The sequence below is a fragment of the Drosophila teissieri genome, chromosome 3L, assembly GCF_016746235.2.
Source record: "Drosophila teissieri strain GT53w chromosome 3L, Prin_Dtei_1.1, whole genome shotgun sequence".
Lineage (NCBI taxonomy): Eukaryota > Metazoa > Arthropoda > Insecta > Diptera > Drosophilidae > Drosophila > Drosophila teissieri.
Window position 1 is genome coordinate 6,970,190 of NC_053031.1, and position 23,674 is coordinate 6,993,863.

At 41.3% G+C, this 23,674-nt stretch overlaps 1 protein-coding gene across 1 annotated transcript; it reads right to left on the reverse strand.

Moving 5' to 3' along the window:
• Positions 1-8,187: 8,187 nt before the first annotated feature.
• Positions 8,188-23,562, reverse strand: LOC122616488 (LIM/homeobox protein Awh). The gene is made up of 6 exons (XM_043791951.1): positions 23,557-23,562; positions 11,495-11,676; positions 10,178-10,395; positions 9,120-9,341; positions 8,798-8,923; positions 8,188-8,660 (listed from the first exon to the last, which is right to left on the reverse strand). The coding sequence occupies exons 1-6, from the start codon at positions 23,560-23,562 to the stop codon at positions 8,599-8,601; spliced, it is 816 nt and encodes a 271-aa protein (XP_043647886.1). The 3' UTR covers positions 8,188-8,598.
• Between the last annotated feature and the right edge of the window lie 112 nt (positions 23,563-23,674).

Genomic DNA, 23,674 nt, shown 5'->3' on the forward strand with positions numbered 1-23,674 from the left:
TTTGCCATTTTTTCACAGTTGAATTCACCGAAATTTGTCACGTTTGTTTTTTTTGCGAGACGAGAGAGTTTCGTTTGTATTTACTCAACTGATTTTGATAACATTCGTGTAACATGGCCGGCATTTTATAGGAAACACTGCACCCAAAGAGTTTTTTAATTTAGTGATAGACTCATATTGAACTCCTATAAAATGTCGAAAAATGATTTTTAAACAACCCTGAAAATGTTTGTCCAATATCTAATACTGAAATGATTACTCCAAAGTCTTGAATATTGTTATTATTTCGCATATTCTCCTGCAGCCACGCCCAAAATCCCATAAATCGCAGCCATGAGCATTTTGTCCTTTATAAAGTCTAATCCGCATTTATTTTATGCTCGGCTACAAATCGTCGCTTTAATAGTGTCACCATGAGTTATTGGAGCAGATCCTCCATATCTCGTCCATGCCGCCCGCTCACTCTATAAGAAAGGAGATCCCCAACTGCCCGTCCGCCAGTTCTTCAGTTCTCCAGTTCTGCAGTTCGAACCGCCCCAGCAAATAACAAAAATAAATGCATGCATTAGTTAATGTCCAGTCGTTGTCGTGGTCTCCCCCCTCCCCTTGCCAGAATCCTCACACACGGGGGCAGCGGATCGCAGCAGGATGCAGTTTATAAGCGGACCGAATCGAGCATCCAGTTGCCCCGGCCATCGCCCCACTTGATGCCAGGCACTGGCAGAAAAATTGCTGAGCAATTTCTGAAAAGAATATATGTCAAATATACAAGTTCTCTTAAAATTCCTATAATCCATATAAGTTAGTAACTCAACTTTGTTACCAAAGGAACATAGCTTATTTTGTGTTTTATATTTACATTTTTCTCAGTGTAATATATTTGGTACTGCTCCGAATGTTGCGGCTGCCGCTGTTGTTGTTGTCGTCGAAGGCGGCGGCGTCGCTTAAGCCAATTCAAAACGGTGGCCGCTGATCCGATACCCCGGCTCTCGTCCTGCTCCGCTTCCCGATCCCAGCTCCCAGTGGTCAGTGGATCCAGTTCCAGTCGCCAGCTCCTCCAAGTGGCATGCCCCAGTGGAGGACGTTGCTTGCGTATTACATTTCGCGCTCGATAAATCTCCGCTGCCTGCCGCCCGACACATATTTCATATCAACGCAGATAGTCCTGCGAACAGTGGGGCCAAAATTTAGGATTTGAGTTAAACAATCTTTAAGTGATCCTATATTTCACACTACCCTGCTGTAAACATAGAACTTTCTCATAGTTTCTTTACTAATAAACAAAGTGCTAATAGCTTAAATAGTATAAGTTTTAGAGTATACTATTGATTAGTTTATAGTAAATGTTTTCTACATTTCTTGAATTGATTAAGCAAGAATTTAACTAATTTGCATCCGTGTTTTCCCTCTTCCAGCCCACTGTGCGTAGGAACGTCGAGCGGTTGCGCATCATAAAGCAAATTTCATTTTGAATTATTTTCTTATATTTTCTTTACTCACTTATAGCTGCGATTTTTTCCTCGTCTTTTTGCCAGCTTGTTGTTGAGAAGTATTGTGCTCGGCCGCATGTGAGTGAGATCGCGGGCAGAAAGGTGTTAATGATGATCATCATTGCGCTCATCATCATCATGGTCTTTCAGAGTTGGAAAAAAAGAACGAATACCTCTTGGATGTCAGCTGCCCATTGATGTTCTTAAGTAAAATTTAGGAGCTTTTCGGTGTCCAGTCGCCGCACTTTAAGTTGATTTGCTGTGGCGAGCATAATTCACCTGGATCCTGAAGGATTCAATGGGGATGGGGCGATGGGGATGTGGTACCATAACTTGGGGATTTCAATACAAGAAATTGTCATAATTTATGAAATTAAACCATGAAAATATTTACCACTTCTGCAGCACGAGTCATTCTTGTCGCCGTTGGCTCATTAAAATTGCAAGTGTGGCCCAAAGCCGAAGCCAAAACAAAAGGCCAAATGTGATGTGGTCGTGGTTGTCGATGTGGATGTGGAAATGTGGCCACCACCCGAAAGTGGCTAATAAAGCAAATCTTGTTGACTGGACAACCTGCAGACACTTCCTCCCTTTTCGCTTCCCTGTTTCTGTTCTGTTTTTGGTTAAGCTCTACATGGAAATTTCGCCAATTAACACCTTTTAGCATGTTGGCCAAAAAGACAACGACAGCAGCAGCAGAAGCAGCAGCAGCAGGAGGCGACAACAACAACAGCAGCCGCAGCAGCAACATCATCGAATGCGTTAATTAAAATTATACCAAAAGACAAGGGCACTGAAAAAAAATCAATAAAATGAAAGAATGAGAATTGCGAATGAGAACGAGAACGAGAAATGAGGCAGCACATGAGGGGCACAAACTTTTTACTGTCGCTCAGCTATTAATATACATAAAATGGCTAAAATACGATTAGCCAAGTTCTGCTCTCGGCGGCAACATGCTGCATAGTAAATATTGACAAGCAGCAGCAGCAACATCAGCAGCAGCAGCAACATATCGGCCCAAAGACGCAGCAGCAACATGAATATCGCACCTTGTAAACTCATTTGCGCGTACGTGTTGAAACAAATGTTTGCGGGGGGTAAGTGAAATAAAAAAATTGCCTTTCAGCCACCAAAAACAACAGGAACTTCAGCAGCCATTCGAGATTGTCGCGTGATTGAGCTGCAGATTGTGGCGTGAGCAATCACGATGCTCAATCGGGTTATTGGATTGTTTAAAGAACTAATTTTGGCTGGCAATTTTGGAATTGTATTTCCGTAATAGCGGGAATATAGTCGTAAAATTCTAAAAACACTTAAAGTCTGATTTAATGCAGGATGTGTTTTGCAGCTCTTCAACTTTCATACCTTTTTGATGACTTAATCATATTTTAAGCTGACAACGAAGACATTGTATTTTAAGCAGGACACACTCATTATATATTATTATATTGCTGAAGTTTTTAAGGTTCTTCGAACTATAGGAAGTATTATACTTCATAGATCTGCTGATTAACTACGAATTCAGTTTACGACAATCGCTGGTGTCGCTCAGCCCGACGACTTGTAGTTTCCGACAAACTTTGAAGTAGTAGTTAGGATAGGTATTTGCCAATTTTACGGATATTGTTTGGCGGGCGTAGTAATTGACTATTAAATATATCCCTTTATCCGAAAGTAGGGAGTTCTTAGCGGGCCGGTCACGCCCCCATCCTTAACAGCGGCATTCCCGCCAGCAACAAATGTTGCATTGGCAATTGCCATAAGTCAGACACAGCAGCAACTCCAGTGCAGTAGCAACATGGCCACGCCGCAGGAGTAAATTTCATTGCATGCAGTTTATGTGCGGCCTAATGGGTCTGTTGTTGTTGCTGCTGCTGCTGCTGTTGCAGTTGCAGTTGCTGCTGCGGCTCCTGCTGCTGCTGCTGTTGCTGCTGTTGCTGCTGATGGGAAGCCACCAGCAACACGTCCATCTTCATCATGGGCAGCGCGACTGGGCCTCCTTCCTCGTTTGCCATGCTGTGCACTTGGCGTTTGTCTGGTTTTTTGGGCACCATGACACCAGCAGAGCAGTTGGTTACCCCCTTTCACCTGACCCTCCTTCGCCTTTATGCAAATTCAGTGCTGCTGCTGATGCTGCTGCTGCTGCTGCCGCTGCTGCGTGTCAATGCAAACTTTGCTGACTTGCATGCGAATGTTGCTTGCACAAACATTGAGGTGTACTGCCAAAGTTGTCGGCGTAGTTGGGAGGCAAGAAGGAGTCGCCTGCGTTCACGTTGTCGCTGCCCATGTTGCTGCTTGTCCCCGGTGTTGCTGCCGTTGCTGCCTTTGCTGTTTGTGTTGCAGCTTCAGGAGCAGCAGCAGCAGCAACAGCAGCAACCACCGACGGCTTGTTGGCCCGGCGACCACAGCTGGGTGTCCTGTGCGCGCCCAGTTAACTTAAGTTAAGCAAACTCGGTGGCCAGCAAAGGCAACGGCGATGGCAATGGCAATGGTGAAGGCAAAGGGCAAGGGATTCGCATCCACTCGCCAAGCCAATGGAAATTGGACTTGGCCTCCGAATGGCCCAGTCGATGGAACAGGAGCACCAGTACTGACAGTGCTGGCTGATAGAAACGAATAATGGAATGATAGTACTACAAATAATAAAAGGTAAATACTACAAATTTATTACAAAGCTATCATTCGACTTTTATAAAAGATATGACATGAAGTCTTTACAAATTACTCATCCTTTGGTCTTCATATTGTTACTTTATTATTTAGCACATCATTTCGACACTGCGTATTGATTAATAATATTGTTTTTTATTGTTTGTAATTAATTTTAATTATTGTGTTTTTATGCCTCTCTGTTATGTTTTCGAAAGTCCTTTATAAAATCAGCCTCATTCAGCCAGTAATAAACCAAAGAGCCATCTCAGATATGCGTAAGTTGTCGATGTCTCATTCCTCCTGCCCGCACCTCCTCCATTTATCCAGCCAGTTGGTGTTACATTTTTACGTGCTCCAACGCCCAACGGAGGTAAACACGTCGGAGGGGAGAAGGGTCAGGAGGAGGAGGAGGAGGAGATGTTGACCACCAGTAACGCCTACGCAGGCAGTCAGTTGCGCATTTGGATTCGGATTCAGATTCGGATGCAAAGAGTCAGGGAGTTGGCAATGCAGCATGATGAATGTCCCATTCCAGCTCCTAGGTGAGCAGCGTATTTCGTACGTGCCTTACTCAAAGCACAGGGGCTCGCAAAAAGGGGGTTTCAGCCAGATATTCGTTAAGTACATCGTAACTATAACTCAAAAAGATAAATAAGTTGAACAACACATTCAAATGGCTTATTATTTTAACCATTAATAAGCGTGGCACAAAATAAACTTAATATAAATTATTTCACGGCACCTTTTTAGCCAAATAAAGCCATGACAGCTTGTAGACCCATTCTCCCCACATCTTCTTTAAGCCTCCTTCTCTCGGCTTATAAATGGAGCTTATCCCCTGGGAATCCGTGATTCAGACACCTATGCGAAGTCCATAGGACGTGTGCCAGCGGGTCGTGTGGTGACGGTGGGGATTTCGGCACAAGATTTTTGCGCCCCCCAAAATCAATTAAAATGCCAAGCGGCGTGAGTCACACGCACATGGAGTCGGATTGAGATTCGATGAGGTTGGTCTTCGAATGGTCGAAAGTGTTCAAAAGTGTTCAAAAGTGTTGAAAGGAGCGGGCTCCCTTTGTCGGATCTGGCCGGGACCTCCTCGACGGTTGGATGTATGGATGGTTGGATGGATGCGATGGATGGATGATCTGGCGAGGCGATGAAGGAGTTGAGATGTGATGATGGGCCAATGGCCAGGAATTACAATGCTTATTGCATCTGCTGCAAATTTGCATACCCAATCACCGAATGGCATCCCCACTCTTGACCCCGTTTTCAATGGCCACTCGACACGACTCCGGCACGTTCTGTAATCGATCATCAGTGCCCAAAGTGGCCAGAAGACTGGAAACGGGGCTCCGAAGACTGGAAAGCGAAGACTGAGGCGGATGGGGCCGCCTCTCATCAAAGTCCAACAAAGCGCATACCACAGATATCAATTAATTTCAGCGGGCCAGCGTGGATGTGAAAAGGCCAACAAAATCGTAATAAGTCAATGCCTTTGACGGGTACACAGAAAACAAATCAATACAATAGCTTGAAAAATTCTACAATAAATTTGCAATAGCAGAAAGAACTTTTTATGCATTTTACTTAATTGAAAAGGCTTTAAAAAAAAACCCTAGTCATTCAAAAATCAATTGTAGGTAATGAATTGTTTTCTGTGCACTGACACCGAATCAGAGATCGAAGTTCCGAGACTTCGGACCCTTTTTCAGCGCAGTTCTATTGATAAACACAAATAATTTTGTAGCAGAATGATGATTCTACCTCGGCGAGTCACAATCATCATCAATCGGTTAAGAAAATATTTAACAAGTGTTTGAATGATTTTGAAAAATGATGTGCAGCATGTGCAGCAACAGCAACGATTCCGAATACGGATTCTGCACTCTGGATGCTGAATACTGGACACTGGATACTGGACACTGGACTCACGATTCTGGATTCGGTGAATGCTATGGCCTGAAAGTCTCCGCGACGGCAAAGTCGTCTACAAATTATTGCACGCGATCGCTCATTTCCAGCAGAAATAACACAAACACGGCAGCAACATTGGGATGGGGAAGTTGGGGCCATGGGATGTGGGTAACTCATATAACTGGCAACCAGAAACCAGCCAGCAGCAGCCAGTCGAGTTGCCAGTTTCCAATCTCGCGAGCGATGTAGATATAGCAAATAAGATATGGCCGGGGCATGTCATGGGCCCCGCGACTGTGAAAACATCTCAATGGCAAAAGTATCACATCATTCATAATTTCATTGCCGCGGAGGGAGAGTCGAAGGGGCAGGGACAGTGGCAGGGGCTGTGGAAGGGGCAGGGGCAGGGACAGAGGCCTCTGGGAATTGAGTTGTTGGACCTGGCCACGAAAATCTCTCGGCTCAAGTGTTGAATGTTTGCTCAAATAACAACGGCAACAACACGAGATCCGATCCGACCAACAGATCTCGAGATATATCTCCCGGGGATCTCTTGGGGGCGCGGTGAAATTTGACAAATGAACCGGGCAGCCCGAAAAATAAACACACACAAACACGATGAAAAATACGCTAAATATATGCACTGAGCAAAAAAACTATATCAATTGTCACAAAGAGGAGTTGAAGTGGCGAATACGTAGTCATTGATTTAGGGTGTTGATTAAGAAGGTTTTAAAAATAATAATATTTCCGCAATACTTCCCTTTTAGATATATATTTTCATTTCAAATCATAAGTGATAGGCTATTTTACAAGTTCATTCTTAATTTTGATAGCTATTTTGAGTATGTTTTTCTTTCCGTGTAGTAGCAAGCATGGCCCGGAGTGATCATTATTAATGATGACGATTTGTTGATATTTTTGTAACGTGCTATGGAAAGCCCTTTTCGTCTGCAATGCGATCGCACAATTATAAACCAACAACAGGAATTACAAACAAGTGCAGTACCCACAGCCTGCCCAGTCATGCCCATTCCCCAGCCCAATCCCATTCCGAATCCCCGAACCCAAACACAAACCCAAATCCAAATCCAAATCCTCAATACCCAATATCCACTCTCGGTACCAATAAGCATGATCATCGCGATGATCTTCCACACAAATTGCTTTATCCGAACAGCTGGATGTTGGATACTGGATGTTGGGCAGGAAACCTCTGCATAATCTAGGCTTATAATTCAATTAATGCCTTCGGTTCTCTCTCGATGCACTTAGCACGGAACCTGAAGTGCAACACTAGAATCCAGCCACATGACTGGCACCTCGAGTGCCCACAAACCATGTGCTGCATGTGATCCGACCGGCGATCTTGCAGCTCGAACTCAAAAGTCGTCGTCACACTGTCTGCGGCAGATGCTTTTTCAACAGATCGCTGGTGGGGCACAGGTTGATGATCGAGCGATTGGATCGAATCGTATTGGATCGACGAGCACCGGAAATCGGCTTCGAGTGTTGCCCAAAGAGATTGTTTGGCATTAGCAAACGTTCAAATTGATAGAAATTGAGGTATTAGCAGAAGATTTCAATCAATAGCAGTTAACTAATAGCAGAACAAACAACGAAAAGCTACAGATACACTGTCCATCAATATGGGTAGAATACAAGATAGTATTAGTGAATACTAATCTCATAGGAAAGTCTCAACAATATAAATATCTTTTGATATTCATCCATCCACTTCCAAGTAATTAACAACACACGTCTGATTTGTTTTTGAAAAAGTGGTTTTCTCTTTAATTTGTTTTTCTTTTTTAATTGATTTCGGTTCATCTTTAATTGTATTTTATAATTTTTGTTAACTAAATGTTAGTTTTTAGCTGTGTAGTTTCTTCTCATTAACTGTTTTCTGCGTTGCTTATCAATTTCGGCTATCATTACTATATACAAATTGCCTGGCGAGCTATATTTAGGATACGACTATAGATCTATGTTTATATATATATATTTATATCGATTTTTATACATTTAGAAAACAAGAAAATAAACAATAACAACGTTTCTCATGGTAAATATATACGACAATGATTGGTTAGGCATACGCATAAATATATTACAGGAGCCTTGGCAAGCAGTTATCAATCTTCGAGTTGAATGATGGGGAAACACTTATCGATTACTGAACATTAAACTAAATTAAATTTAAATTTCATTTAAATTAAATTAACTAAGCTGCAGTTTCTTAGACTACAATGCAGGAATGTTTGTTTGCTTGTTTGTTTGTTTGCTGTGTCTTTTATGATGAGATTTCACTGTGATGACGTTGGGTGGTTCGTTCGGGTTGCTCAAAGCCTAAAAACTGGGACTGCTTTGTATGATGGGTTTATCTTTTGCTATTTTTCACCGGATCGAATTTTGTGATTTCTGCGAAACTGCATTCGTGGTCGCATTACATAAATTTTGACTAGGAAAGGACGTTTTGTGGGTGGTGGTGGCCAGCCATCTAGCGATGTGCTCGAGCTGGCGAGGATTGCTCCAGTCACACCTCGCTGGGCATACAGTGCACACTGGAGTCCTGCGACAATTCATCCATAGAGGATTCTGCAAGGAGACGAAAGGTAGGTACATTTAGTTAATTCTCTTTGGTATGTACATATAGTTCCCTTTAGCTATAGTTATGCAAACCCAAAACCTTTAGTAAGCCACCTAATATGCAATGAGTTAACTTAATTTCTTACCATGAGTGGGGTATAGACCCGCTTTAGAGCCGTTCAAATGCATTGGGTTCTGTGCGTTATTCTGAAATGAATACGTTAACTGCAGGTTAATATGACGCGCAAATGAGCTTCCTTCCGGTTCGCGTACTGCAATCAAAAATCGTTTGTTGAAAGTAGAAGAAAACAGAAGAAATTGTAAGTACTGTGTTGGCAGCTGGTAAGGATTGCATGTGGGGAATTGCAAGTGGGTATCAAATCGGGTTCTACTTTTTTTGGGATCTTCTAGGGATACTCTAGAGGAGGATGCATGCGGCACTAATCCACTACTTACTTTTATTCTTACCAGCATGTATGTGTTTTTTCTGACGCGCTCGCGAGTTCTGGAACCACACTTGCGTCACACGCTTGCTGAGACCGGTCACCGAGGCGATCCGCTCCAGATCCTGGCCATCCGGATTACTGTCAATCTGGAAGTTGGCCTGCAGCACTTGCAACTGCTCCTCGGTGAATGTGGTGCGCACCCGTTTCGTCTTGCTCTTGTGATAACCATCGCCATCACAGCCCTCTGAAATGGGAAAAAAATAAAAGAGTTAAAATCAAATAAGAGGGCGATCAGAAATGCAATTACAATTGCAACTTAAGTCCCTACGAGGCTGCCGAAGGTAGAGTATCATGAAATGGATACTTCATTCGATGTAAATATATCAATAATTATTTAAAACTTATGCTACGCTTGGAATGGAACTTATACTTCAACTTTATAAGATAGCAAATGTAAAATATATTTCAATTTTAAAAAGTTCATAATATGACATTGTATGAAGGGAATTGTGAACCGTCTCAAGTGCGTGTAAGCCATAAAGGTCTTTACTGAAAAGTTCCCAGTGACTCTCTAGGCCTGGTCTAAAAGCATTTTGACAGTCGGCCAAATTGAAAACGTCAAAAAGTGTTTATGGTTTATAGAGCTGCTGCTGCTGCTGCCGTTTCTGCTGTTGCTGCCATGCTTTATGTGGCCACTGTGACCGGACACGGTGGTCTGCCCCATCCAGGGAGGAGATGGGGTCTTCAGGGGACTGCAGATGGAGTGTTTTGGGATGGGGGACTGTTGGACTGGGGGGACTGGGCTACGACATTCACAAGCCGATCACGTCGTCTCAGGAAAGGAAAGAAATCAACGGCAGAGTTGTTTTTACGAGTGTGACACGATTTCGTCAGTGGCGGCGACTGGCTGGCGCTTAACTCTGCCGCAGCCTCACTGTACCGTTCACAGTGAAGCGTCCCGAATTGGCAACCGTTCTGCCGTCGAAGCGTGCAGCATGTTTCCAACTTGATTTTATATGCCCCCAGTTTTGTTCATACAATTGATGGAGGGCACAAGTGAAGCCCTAGTAAAATACTAACCGTCGCTCGATGTGGTGCCACCCTCGACCGTCTCCAGATAATGAGCCTTGCAGAGCACCCGGTCATCCATGAGGGCGAACTGCTCGCCGGTGGACAACTGGCGTCCACACTGGTCGCAGGCAAAGCAGGCCAGGTGGAAGACCAGCTCCCGTGCCCGACGCACCCAATCCGAGGCGGAGATGCCGCGACAGCACTTCGAGCACTTGGCGCCGAAATTTCTGCAATTAAACGAGAGGAAATAGCAATCAGTGGGGCTTAATAGGTGATAAAAATGAAACAAAATACATCCTAAGAATTTTAATAAATTAATGAGTTATAAAACGTACACCGTAAGAGTAAGTAGCTGTATTAGCTCGCTTGGAAGTGGATGCACTTAACATAACTATAAGTATTAGCTCGCTTGAAACTGGATAACTATCAAAATGAAATGCAAATTATGTTTCATTTGGAGCGCATGCCCATTTAGTCATGGGAGCAAATCGAAATGGAGAACGGAGGCATCTTTATCAATGCGATATGGTTAAGTATTTTCCTGTATGCCAGAGCGCTTTCCAAGCGGAAGTGGCTGGCCTGGCAAACGTTTTTCCAAATGAGTCGGCAACTTTCGGTGGCTTATTGTTAGCTTTTAAGCTTATTTTTACAACAGCCACAACAATGTATGGCCAGAGCATGACTCGGATGCGGATGGTGATGGGGTTTCTCGGGATGGGTTCAGATACGATGCGATGCGATGGGTTGGGAAGCTGGATGATGTCTCCATCGGGCAATGCACACTTAAAATTCTTAACTTGAAAAATAAATATTTTTACAGCATCTCACGGCGCGTCTGTTTGTTTATTTTCATTTCGTTGGACGTCGACACCGTTTTCCTACGTTTCCCCTCCCCCTGTGTATCTTTTTTTGTATCTGCCAGATACTTTTTAACTTGCAAGTTGCATTCTCCCCGTAAAGTTTTCATTTCGTTACGTTTTGGCCGCATCTTTGTCGCTGTTGACTTTATGGATTAAGTCGCAAACGCTGTCGAATTGTTACAATTACAATTAACCAGGTGGACAGAGGAAGATGTGTGGGAAACTATTCGGAAAACACTTGTGCACATACACAATCGAGTTTGGAAAATCAATTGGAATTTTTCGAAAGTTCAATGGGGCAGTTTTTTGAAAGAAGTGCCATGCTACACGGTGGAAAATCGAATTCAAATCAAATGTTTTAAGGCAATTACTTAGTATACTTTGTATGATACTTTTAGATCGTTTTTCAACACATTTTATCCATATTTTAAGATATATATTTTATTTGGCATTTCTCTGTACTCACTTGCTGTAGTCGGCCTTGCAGTACACCTGCCGCTCCCGGATGAAGCAGGACTGCTGGCGGTCCAGGGGGCACATGCACATGCAGCAGCGGAGGCAGTGGGCGTGCCAGGAGCAGCCGCCGACCTCCAGGAAGAACCGATCCGAGATGGGTTCCCCACACGCTGCGCAGGAACGCAGCTCAGTCTGGAAGAAGAAAGCGGGAATATAAAATGTAAAATATATAATGAAAATCGTGGTCATCATTGGAGTTTAGACAAGTTTTCTATGCAAATTCATGTGATTCTTTATTTTTTTTAATATCACACACACCTGAGAACCGGATCGGTTTGATATACATACGAAAAGCTATGCGATCTGATCTGAAATCGTAGCGCCCGTCGGATTTGTTTCTTCTTTTGTTGTGCCTTCAAATGAAATCGTTCAATAAATCTGGCAAATGTCCCGGCGGCTTCTGTTTTATTTCTTAGCTGCAGCATTTAACTTATGTATATTAACAAATTTCAATAGCCGCACAAAAGACGAGTTTCATTCGCCCGGGGATTTGTTTTGTTTTCGTTTTGCATTTTTTCGGACTCCGATTCGCTCTTTTTTCAAAATTGAACCATAAATTTAAAAATGTTATGCTAATTGTTGTTGGCGATATCAGTGTTATTGTGCCTGCGACGGCAACTGCTTCACTCCGAAGTCACCAAAATGTGAAATTTATCGACCCATCCAAAGATCGATCTTATGAATATTCAATGTATCGCCTGCATGTTACGCCGATTTAAATGAGTGTTTCCAACAAATTTTATTGCGTTTCATAAAGTACAAAAAAGAGACCGAAGCGAAAAATAATCCGCCGTCTTATCCATATTATTTAGATTGCGGCTTTCCTAATTGATTTTTTAGTGCTGAGCTTAAAGTGTTGATTTCAACAAATATTTTAACGGCTGCCAAATCTGCATTGCATTGCCTTATTAATTAATTAAAGCGGGTAATTTGAACAAGTGTGTATTGAAATGGGAATTTCGACCGACTGCATGTAATAATTTAAACCTAAATATATTTATTTTTTGAAAATTTATGTCACTAGGTAATCAGAAGGTGCTAAAATAAAATTCAAGTTGAAGCACACATTTAATTGATGCACATGAGAATTTGTAAATCATTTTGTAAAGCATTAAGGTATTTTTAACGAAGGTAAATTACTCGTTGTGAATTTATTTCAAGTGATATATTTCAAGTGTTCTAAATAAAATGTAACTAAATTGTATATAAATCAAGCAAAGATAAGATAAAATGTGAAAGTAAATCCGGTTGGTTTTAAAACCTTTAAAATGTACTTTTAATATATAGATATTAATACATGCTGATTACAGAACCAAAACATTGAAACATGTTCAATCAAAAATCTTCTGGAAAACTAAACTGCTGAATTGTTACGAATATTCAATAATTTTTAATATTTTACAGTTTTAAACTGAAATAATTTACTGGTCGCCCATCAAAGAACACTTCAGTCCAAGTTAATGCCTTCTCATTAACTTTCTTTTGATTGAAAAACATTTAAATTGCTCGATCTGGTTATTGTTGATTATGATGTGCAATTTGGGATGAATTTTAAATATCCAAATAAAGAGAATTGAATGCAGTACTTGAAGCGTTTAATTAATGGTCCGCGTTGCGGTTATGTACTTTTCATTCATTAATGCAACGGGCAAGGAAATGCGAAACGAAGTTTTTCCATTAATCAAAAATGGCAGGGAAAATACATGCTGAATGTGTTTTTTTTTTGTTGGTAACTGGCGTTGAGAAAACAATCGTAAACACAAATAATTGTCGTTTAACTTATGGCAACTTGTTGTTAACTTAGCTGACGAATTCGTTTCTTCTGTTGCCGCCGGAAAATAAATACAAATAAATACGAGATAAAACCTTTGGCCGTGACTAAAACCCGATCAAAGGGCCCGCCATTTGCGACTAAGGCAATTAATAAGACAATGCCGAAGCGCAGAGCTGAGGAGGAAAAAACAGCGCATAACCAAAAGCATACCCCTTGGGTAATAGATATCTATGAGAATAATTTATGACAGGCCGCAAACTATCAGATACAAATGTATCTACTAGTATGGCCCACGTTCGAAGGGCGGGGGGTTGAGGCCGACCGAAATATGCAATATGGCCACCATCAAAATGAGCAACATGTGAGCTTGTATCTGCATCTGTATCTGTGTCTATATCTGTATCTGTATCTGTATCTGTGCGTGTTCCGTGGACATTAAATAACTACATCCTAACATGGCCGTCTCTGAACGCGCAGCCGCTGCCATTTAACTTTTCAACTCCGCCGTGTATATGTGACACGTTTAATAGCGGTAGTCGGCAGTCAAGCCCCCGACCCATAGATACCGCACCATGCCCGCAAATACCCCTCAACCACCCGATTTTCCCTGGACGAGCCTGCGCTCTGCCATATCTACCGCAGCCCAGTCCCAGTCCCAGTCCCAATCCCAATCCAAAACCCAATCCCAAACCCACATCCCTCCTCGTTGGCGTCGCCTGTCACTTTCGTTTAACTTTTCACATTGCGCGCCCGAAAAACACAACCAACAACAAGGCCGAATATTGCCGGGAAAATTGGGGTGGGGTGAGGAAAGGGAAGGCAAGGGTGGGCAAGGGAGGGGTAGCGGTACGAGGGGTGTTTTCAGCAATTTGTTTTCCCAACGCCCGTTTTAACACACAAAAACGGAGGCTGAGACAGTGACTTCAGTGCACTCAAAAGAATGGTTTCGAAAATATTCGCACACGGAAATATGAAAATTATAAGTAGAAGCTCAGAGAGCTCATAAATAATTCGATTTTTAAATATTTCAAATATTATTTTATATGAACATTTAAATACTTTTAAGTACAAACTTGGGCTAAACAATAGAATGACTTTTAAATATACTTTAAGTATATTTTTTCGCAGTGTCTCAGAGTCGAAATCGCACTTCGAATTCCCTGCAGCTTGTTGGTTATACACATGCAATTGTTGTTGTTGTCATGTCTATGCCCACTTTTGAAAATATGTCAGTTGTCAGAAGGACAAAATAGGCGGATGGATGGCTGCGGTGCGGAGGGGGGGAGAGGGGCAGAAGGACACATTTGAAGTGGCATTTTTGGCGAGCATGTCATTTGACTGTAATTTACTCGTGAGTGTCTCGTGAGCCTTTTGCGGCTGTGTGTGTGTGTGCGTTTTACTGCGAGTTGCATAAATCTGCCCATGAATTCAAAATGGGTTTCTTGTCGGCTTAGAATTCGTGGAAACTTTTCCGACTGGGTGACAGAATAAAGTGCGGAAAATGGCTTTAGTAGGCCAGAAATGGTGAATGGATTTGGCTGAGGGGTAGATATGTACATTTATCACATGGTTAATGACGTTAAGCAACTTAATTTGTATCGCATTAAGCGGTTTCGAATTTAAGGATAACTGAAAGTATATGATGCTATTAAGGCTGCTCATCTAAATCTTAGCTTCTATCTCATAAAAATAGATACAAGTCGTATTAAGACCCCCATCTTGGCAGACTGAACTGGGAAAGATTTTCGGAATTGATGGAAGATAGAAGATGATGAATTCGCCGGATCTCTGCGGGTCGCAAAGTGCGATAAAAGATCTCCCCGGTTATCTGTGGGAGCGAGGCTAGTTCTGTGCCTTTTATGGTTATTATTTGCTATGAATACCCAATGTTATATAAGCACACTCGAACCCATGCCAAGCGAGGCCCTCATAAAAATTCCACAATTTAAAACTTGCACCTTGCAACTTTTGGCTCGAAATGTCGTAAATAACCCCTGGCATACGACTGGCAGTCGTATAAAAGTGGGAAAAACAAAAGGCCAAGACCGAACTATAAAAGACACATGAAGAGTATGCAATAAAGTTTATAATTCTGCCCATTCCACAGGGATATGCATAGAGTTATCTGTCCGGGCAAGGTGTTCAAGGAAAAAAAAGAAAAATAAAAGTAAACGCGATGATATTGCAACCGGTAGCTGGGTGAGTTGAGAACTGTATCATCGTTGGTTCGAATAAAAATAAGTAGGGACACGCCTAGAAGATCGATTACACCCCGAATAAAAAACCCGGGAATCTTCGAATCTTTCACGTCATTGCGCAAATTGAGCGATCATCGGAGGGACTACCGAACCAATATCGATTGCTATATCAATGGATGGATCGTTGGTTTGATGACAAAAGCCCTTGGCACTCAATTGGTTTCTCCGGTTGTGACTTGTCATCTCCTTGCGTTTTCTATCCACCGTGAGAATGTTGTGCTCCCAAAAAAAGATAGATAGATAGATGGACAAATAAAAAAACACCAAACAAAAGCCGCTTGATAGCAGAGAAACCACAATGAGCATATCTTTTTGGCCGATATCGAAGCAGTTATAACAACAACTTGGCCACTTGGCCACTTGTCACTTGAACGGATTTTGGCAAATGTTTTCCTAAGGCCTTTCGATCTCTCGATTTAAGCTGCTTTTCAACAACAAATCGCAGCGAAGGCTGCTCGGTTTATTTCCAATATTTTTATTGTGTAAACTCTTTTTAGCTGATTTATGCGCCATGAAAATTTTCAACGGGCGTCTGTCAAATAAATATATATTTTTTTCTTCGTATGCACAGTTGCCGGTTGCTCGCTGACTTTCCAAAAAGGCGTATCGCTTTTTAATTAGAGCTACTTTTTTGTGTTTTCCAGCATTTGCGTGGGCCTTAATATATTGAATTATGCTAAAATATGACTACCAAAAAGTTAACACGTCGGCGTTTGTTTGGCGTTAAGTTGGGATCATCGTTTCGTATCTGATTGTTATTTAATGGACCCACGAACTGCTCTTTATGAATGGAAGCGGCCAACAAACGCCCACGATCTGGAGTAAAGTAATACAAAGAAAAAGAAAAAAACAAAAATGTTGAATAAAAGCATCCATATCCATAATACGAGCACGCTCCATAAATTGGCTAAATGTTTACAAATATTTCATCGGGCAGCGGTTAATGGTAATGTCGCCGACCAACTCTTCCACTCCTTTAGTCCATATACTCCTCCATTTATGTATATATGTGCATCTATATATATAAAGTCTATAGCTGTTGGTGTTGCTGTTGTCGCGCCCATTGATCCAATCAAATTAATGGGCTGCTATAACTGGGCAGCCAACAAAAACGGCAACAGAAATGAAAAGGGCATGCATTTCTATGGGAATACAGTGCGCACTGACTAAGTGTGCCTAGAGAACCAAGGAAAGTCAGCAGTGCAGATATCAACATGATTATCTTTAAGTTTTAAAGTTAAGTCTTGTAGTCTTAAAGTCCAACGGGTATTTCGTATTCCTACAGACTTTTGATGGCTATGATTTGGGATCTGTATGAAGATGTTTTGTTTGTTTGATCCTTGTACTTCCTTTATTTCCGCAGCTACACTTCTCCCATTCATATTTATTTTCTCCTTTTTCCTGCTTATCGAATACCTACTGCACTTTCAAGGAAACCTGTCCAACTACGAGTGCGTTACTGTTGGTTTGTGCATCTCTCCGGCAAACTTAATTACCGCTTTATGTCAATGGTGCAGCGTGTTTTTGCTAAATTTATCAGTGTTATTAAATTTTATCACTGGCGACAAAATGTGCATATGCCATTCAATTTTCACAACATATTCGCACATCACACGCACACACAACTCTCCCCCCCTCGGGCATCCAAATCCAGAGTGGAGCCTTTTGCAGCCTAGGCAAATATTATGATGGCAGACAACTCGTCGATGTGGATTCATCCGGGAATCTGGGAAAGGCTTGGATTTTTTGGGGGGAGGCGGGGGGTGACAGGGAATCGAGTTGGCGTAACATCGTAAAATATTTTACGGCCAAATGGTTGCGAGCCAAAGTCGCCAACGTTTTTATGGGCCCAAAACAAAGAGCCAATATTCTCGACATCCAACAGAAATATTGAGAAGAAAAGCCCTTCGATTTGCAGCTGTCAGTTTTCAATTTAAGCCGCTAAGTGGCTAATTGACAATTGCCAAAAAGTAACTAAAATGCAAATGAAATATCTATTAAAGATAATATACAACCGATCGTTAAAACGCCAACAGGCGAAACGAAAAAGGCTGTGTTAAAATATAAACTTTATACATGCATATATAAAAAGTTTTATTTCACTTTATATCATTGCTTTTTTTTTACATTTCGGTTTCTGAAATTCTGACGATGACGAAGTCTCGGTTGAGCTGGGTAATAGGGGGATTCGGGGTATATATTAGGTGTGTAAATTACACTGAAAAAAGAGGGATCTATGAGAGATCTCAAAGTCCCCTTATTACTATAGATTGTTACTTGGAAATAGTTTGATTTACAGACAGGAACATTAATACTATTAACCCCTTTTCTTTAGGGGCTTTTTAAGTTACTTTTTATTGAATTTTTCTCAGTGTAATGTACCCCAGTATCCCACAATTCCAGTGTTGACAAGTTATGGCCTAAGAGCGGCTACGACTTAAAATGTCGCACTTTATTACACTACAAAACACAAAACTGAACTCAACGCGAGATGATCTCTCCGGGTTTCGGATCGCATCAGATCGCTATGGGATCGTTTTGGGCTCTGAGTTCTGTGTTCTGTATTCTGTGTTGTGGGTTCTGGGTACTGGGTTCTGAGTTCTGGGTTCTTTGGGACTGGTCTGGTTGAGTTTTTACAGCCATTTCGTTGGAGATGTTGCTGTTGGCAAACACACCGGCCTCTTTTTTTGTTGTGTGCGCTCCCAGCCGCGTTTTATTATAACTGTTGACTGCTCGCATACGAGATAAATTTCATTTTAATACTTTCTTCGTTTTAGTTTTCGTATATTTTATTTTGTTCGGGGCTCCGGAGCGGGGCTTTTGAGGTCGAAAAGTGATTTGCATACGGGGCAACGTTCTCACGCGTTTTCCACCGCGCAGATGATCATCCACTCGAGAACGACGAGAATCCCCAGATCTTCGGGATCGAGGTTGATAGATCGCCCGACTTATGCAGCTAATGCCGTTTTTGGAGCCCAGCTTCCAGCTTTCAGCTTCTCTGGCTTCTCTGGCTGCCACTTCCACTGGCCATAAACATAAACAGGTGGCAATGTTCATTTGCATAGACAACGTTTCGATATTAAATTTCAAAGCGAACGACCAGCGTCAACGACATTCCGAAAACACTAAACCAAAACATAAAGCAAGGAGTCGAACACACAAAAAAAAAAAACAAACTAAATATTCAGATGACAGTGGCAATCTGAAAATGGCTTTTCGATTTGCTTCTGGGCCCTCTGCTCTATCTATAAGTATCTATCTATGTGGTATACAATTTGGTTTTGGGGACCAGCAATTTCCTGAACTTGTTTCGTGTTTTAATCATTTGCGGCTTTCGGCAGCTGTCTTCGATTCAAAACGAACTTGTAAATTATATATGTCGCCACAGTCTCGGGCTTTTGTCTTCTGAATTGATAAGGTCGAATTATATGTTAATGGGGCGAGGAGTCAGAATAAAGCTCTTTCTATAACGATAGATTTATGGCCACTGGTATTCTTAAATTTACTTTCAATTTGGGAGCGGAAAGGTAATCCTATAAATTCAAATATTTTCAGATGAGCATTGTTTAAATTTAATAAATATTCCATTTAATTTTGATTGGCTTATATGTAGTCATATTTTGCCGTTTTCATATCCCTAGATCTGTTATCAGTTTAAATCAATATTCATGGCAATACAAGGGTTTGTAACGATGTCAAATTAAATTATGCTACTGCCATGTTTTTTAATCGAGATCTGATCTTGCACATTTATTAACTCTTAATTAGAGATAATCGCCATCGAATTTATTTCGAATGCACAAACGGCGTTACTTTGTATAATAGAGCACCCTGTGGCTATGCAATTTGTTGGCCAATAAATTTGTATTTGAATTTGAAACATTTGCATTAAGCTGGAAATTCAGAGCTTATGGGTGTAGCCACCCTCGCAATTGGAAGTACGGCAAACATTTCGTTTGCCATTTTTTATCAATTAACATTATTTTTGTTTTTTACTTTGCCACAATAATGTTTTGTACTTTTTTGCATAAATTTAGCGGGCGGCAGTTGTGCAAATAGAGCTCAAAACTCAAAGTCTGGTGAGAGGAAATCGCCATGCCAAAGTTCTCTTAATAAACCAGCAATAAATCGCCCGCAAGTATCTCAAAACGATTTCGACACGCGTTTTTCTTGTTCTCTTGTATTTGTTACGTGCTTTTTATTTTGAATATGTTTCTTTTTTTTTTTGCGCATTTTTAAGGCATTCATCATAATGTTGGGGACTCGAGCATCGAGTGAATCCGAAACCGAAAATCCCAAATGCTTTTGTCTTTTCGTCAACATGTCACAGCCACTAAACATCAATAAGTTGGGCTTTTATTGATTTCGCGTCGTCTGCCTTTTTTTACAGCTCATCTTTGTGCGGAGTTTTTAGGGGGATTTCGTGTTTGATTTCTTATTTTTTATTGAGCATTGGCCACAATTAATTAGCTAAATCTGCATTTTGCATAAATTACACATATAATATTTTCATATTTCAGTTTCCAGCTTTCGGCTATTGTATTTCAGTCCCCTCTTTTTTTGTGGGCCAATAAATCAAGTCCAGAGTTGTTTTTCTTTTTTTTTGTTTTGTGGGCCACCGCCAAAGTTCTAGCCGATAATTTATTTGGGTGACTTTGAATGATTTTAGCGGTGAGTTTCAAACAGCAAAGAGGTTCTAAACTAGTTTCGCTTCCCTAAAACTAATCACTCTGGCTACTGTTCGCAGATGCCACCGATAACATCGTATTGAAATCCTCTATCTTGTCAATTTGCAATTGTCAGGCAATCAAAAACCATTTTTTGTTTGGCCGACAAAGTGCCAAGAACAGAAAAACAATCGATACAGGGTATTTAAAAAAATATATTTTTATCTCTCAATCAAGTTCGTTTAGAAATGTTGGATAACTTTTTTAGTAAGCGAACTACAGTTTGTAATGCGAAAACGATTCCTCTTTGGCCAATTTGCAATTGTCAAGCAATTAAATGAGAATATTTTCAGGCGACAAACTGGCAAAAGGACATTTATTTTATTTATTGGAATTTTTTGCCAGAAATCAAATCGAATGGTTTGCCGTTAGGGGTTGGCTCGTAAATTCCAGGGGCGGTTTCGGGTCTCTATCCTTCTTGTATATTCTTTTTTTTTTTTTTTGAGTTGCCGGCAGACAGGAGTGGCAATGATTTGTGGCATTTTACAATTTTACAGGCCCAAGGGCCATGCATCATTTGTAGGCCAACTAAGCGTCCTTTAAGGACTATTTTGTGGATGCACTCGAGCGAACAATGGAAAGACACTCGACTCGCCATCTATTGTGCGGTTTTGTGAGGACCTCTCTTGTGCCTCCTGCATTCGATATACATTCGAAAGGGGACTTTTCGCATTTACCTGCTAAAAATGCTGCTGCGATTTTGACACGTCTGCCCGGCGATCTCTTCCTGCAATTCGCATGCGCAACCCGACAACTGACCAGGAACTCTGGCATTCTGGCATCTATTGTCAATAGGTATATGTATGTCCAAAACAAAGGTGTGATATTTGTTTCTCTTTTGTCCCTGATCGGGGCAATTGGCTCAAGTCAAGATGCATTTGCCGTTTGCCTATTGTTTTCCCAAGGAGACCCAAGGCGTAGACTTCTTGTCAGCGTTGACAATTAGGCATTTTCGCCCAGTGGTCACAGGACACTCGTGAGCATGTCCTTTGTTCGGGAATCCAATTATTAGGGGGCTTGCTGAAAAATCTGCTGACCGCTGCTCAAGCAGCTGGTTTTCCCAATATCCATGGGTAAGTAGGAAAATCTTGGCCATCGGCACGCGCTCCTCTTTTTTTGGTTTCTTGTGCGGGATTATGGGACAATGGAGTTAGGCATGTAATCCTCAAAAGGTGTTTTGTTTAAACACTCAAAGCTAATAAGTAGATGGCGATATGGAAAGTCAAAGGCTCTATCTTAAAATCGTTGTAATCACTCTGTAAACCAGGAAATGTTGTAATATACTATCCCATTCAATTTACACTTAAAAATATTACTAATTATACGATCCTATTAAAAGTCATATTTATGGTATATATACTCTGAATATGAATAGCCTATTAAGAAACCAAAAAAAATGTAAAAGCTTAAACCACTAATCCCCAAACTATAATCCTAATGCAAACCCACTTTAGTTCGCCTCCAAATACCCAATCTCCAATTAAAGAAAACTTTTTGAGCCGCAGATGGAGGCGTCAACGACTTCTTACACAAAACATCTGTGGTGTATTTATAGGGGGTTTAGTTTTTTCCAATCTTTCAATTTTCATGTGAATTATTAATGTAAAATCGATTATTGAAATATGTATATACGTTTTTTATAGCTGCTTCGCAGGCATTCGACATTTAAACGCTTAAATATTTATGCCTTTTTTATATCTCTTTCTCCGACTGACTACCTAAGAGCAGGGAAAAAAGACTCCATCTCCATACTTTGTTGAATATTCATAAGGCAGCGCCTAGTGGCGTCATTTTCGGATTTGGATTTGGATGATAAAGCGGGGCGACGATATGGAGGGGGGATCTACCAACATCTGGGCCGGGTCAAGATCGATGATGTCAAGAAAAGGTCTCTCGCCGAGAATGCCCCACTGCTGACCAGCGACGGCACCTCAGAACTGTTGACATTTGAGTTCTAGTTCTGGGCTTATCTGGGATTCGAAATGTAAACGGATCCCCCGCTGATCTGATTTTCCCCCCTATGACAAAGGTCGGTGAAGAAATGTAGCCGAATAAGTCGGGCGATTAAAAATATAGCGCAGAGCAATAAGCGTCAGCACCTTGTCCAATTTGCTATGGTAATGAAAATTATGCTCGTCGAACAAAGCCATGGCAAATCGATCATCGGCGAGCATAAATCATGATCGATTCTCTGCAGACTCATGGCAAATACTTTTCGAAAATCCTGTGGGTGGTTCACACACAACAACAAAAAAAGCCCGACGCACAGCGGGTGTAAAAATCGATTAAACGTTTTCGGACTGGGTATAAAATCAAAATCAAATTCGAAATTCAAAAACCAAATACCAAAAAAATATGTGTTGTTGAATGAACAAGGGATTGAGCAACATCATCTAGGCGACACGATCAATGCAATGTCTTGAAAAGATACAACGAAAAAAAGGCCAAGTTGAATATGATTTTTTTGGGGTTTGGTTGCAGATACATCCGAATATCAGCCTTCATTTCACAGCCAATATACGAGTAATACCCGAAAGTGTGGGCTGTGATCTGGGGTTTATTTTCTGAGTGTTTTCGTAGGGAACCCCACTGTGCGATTTGTGTGCTTTTCATATTCACCGCCCTGTGTCGTCTCCGTTTTTTTGGAAACTCATCGTTTTCCAGCGGTTATTAGTGTGCTGGCTTTTTCGAATTGAATTGAAACTACTTTGCTCCGGTTTTTGTCTTAACTCCGGCTCACCTTTTCCACTCCTAATGGTCAATCAAACGCCGCCTGTTGCGTTTTTTGGCCCAAAATGCTCGCAGCGGGCTAGGAAACTGGACATAAAAAACTGATTTGTGGGTCACTCGGGGTCTGGACTTTATGTCCAGCAATTAAAAAGGAAAGCAAGCACTTCATTTCGAGGGGGTGTGCAAACAAACCGCTCAAACACCGAGTAATACGGGCGAAACATGAAACACTCACAGTCTAATTTAATAGAGAATATTCAAGACTAAGTTGCTCAGAAATATGCAATAGTAAACACTGCAAAATGTTAAAACATTTATTTAATTGGCAATGTTATGCTAATTTGTCTACTATACATCAAATGATAACTTGTCTCTTGCCAAAAGCAAATAAGTTGACTTATTAAAGTCTAAAAGGAAGAAACTGCATTAAGTAAATATTTAGAACTCTATTCCTTTCCAACTTCTCCCACTTGTAACTATAACCTTTTCTATTACTTTATAAGCAAAACACATTCAAACTCACCTTCATTTTAATTGCCTCCACAATTTTGGCGGTTGTTAATCCAAGTATTTTGCTCGAAATTCTGTCGCCAGCTTTAGCCTGGGAATGGGAATGGAGCCCGATCGCAGCCAGTATGAAG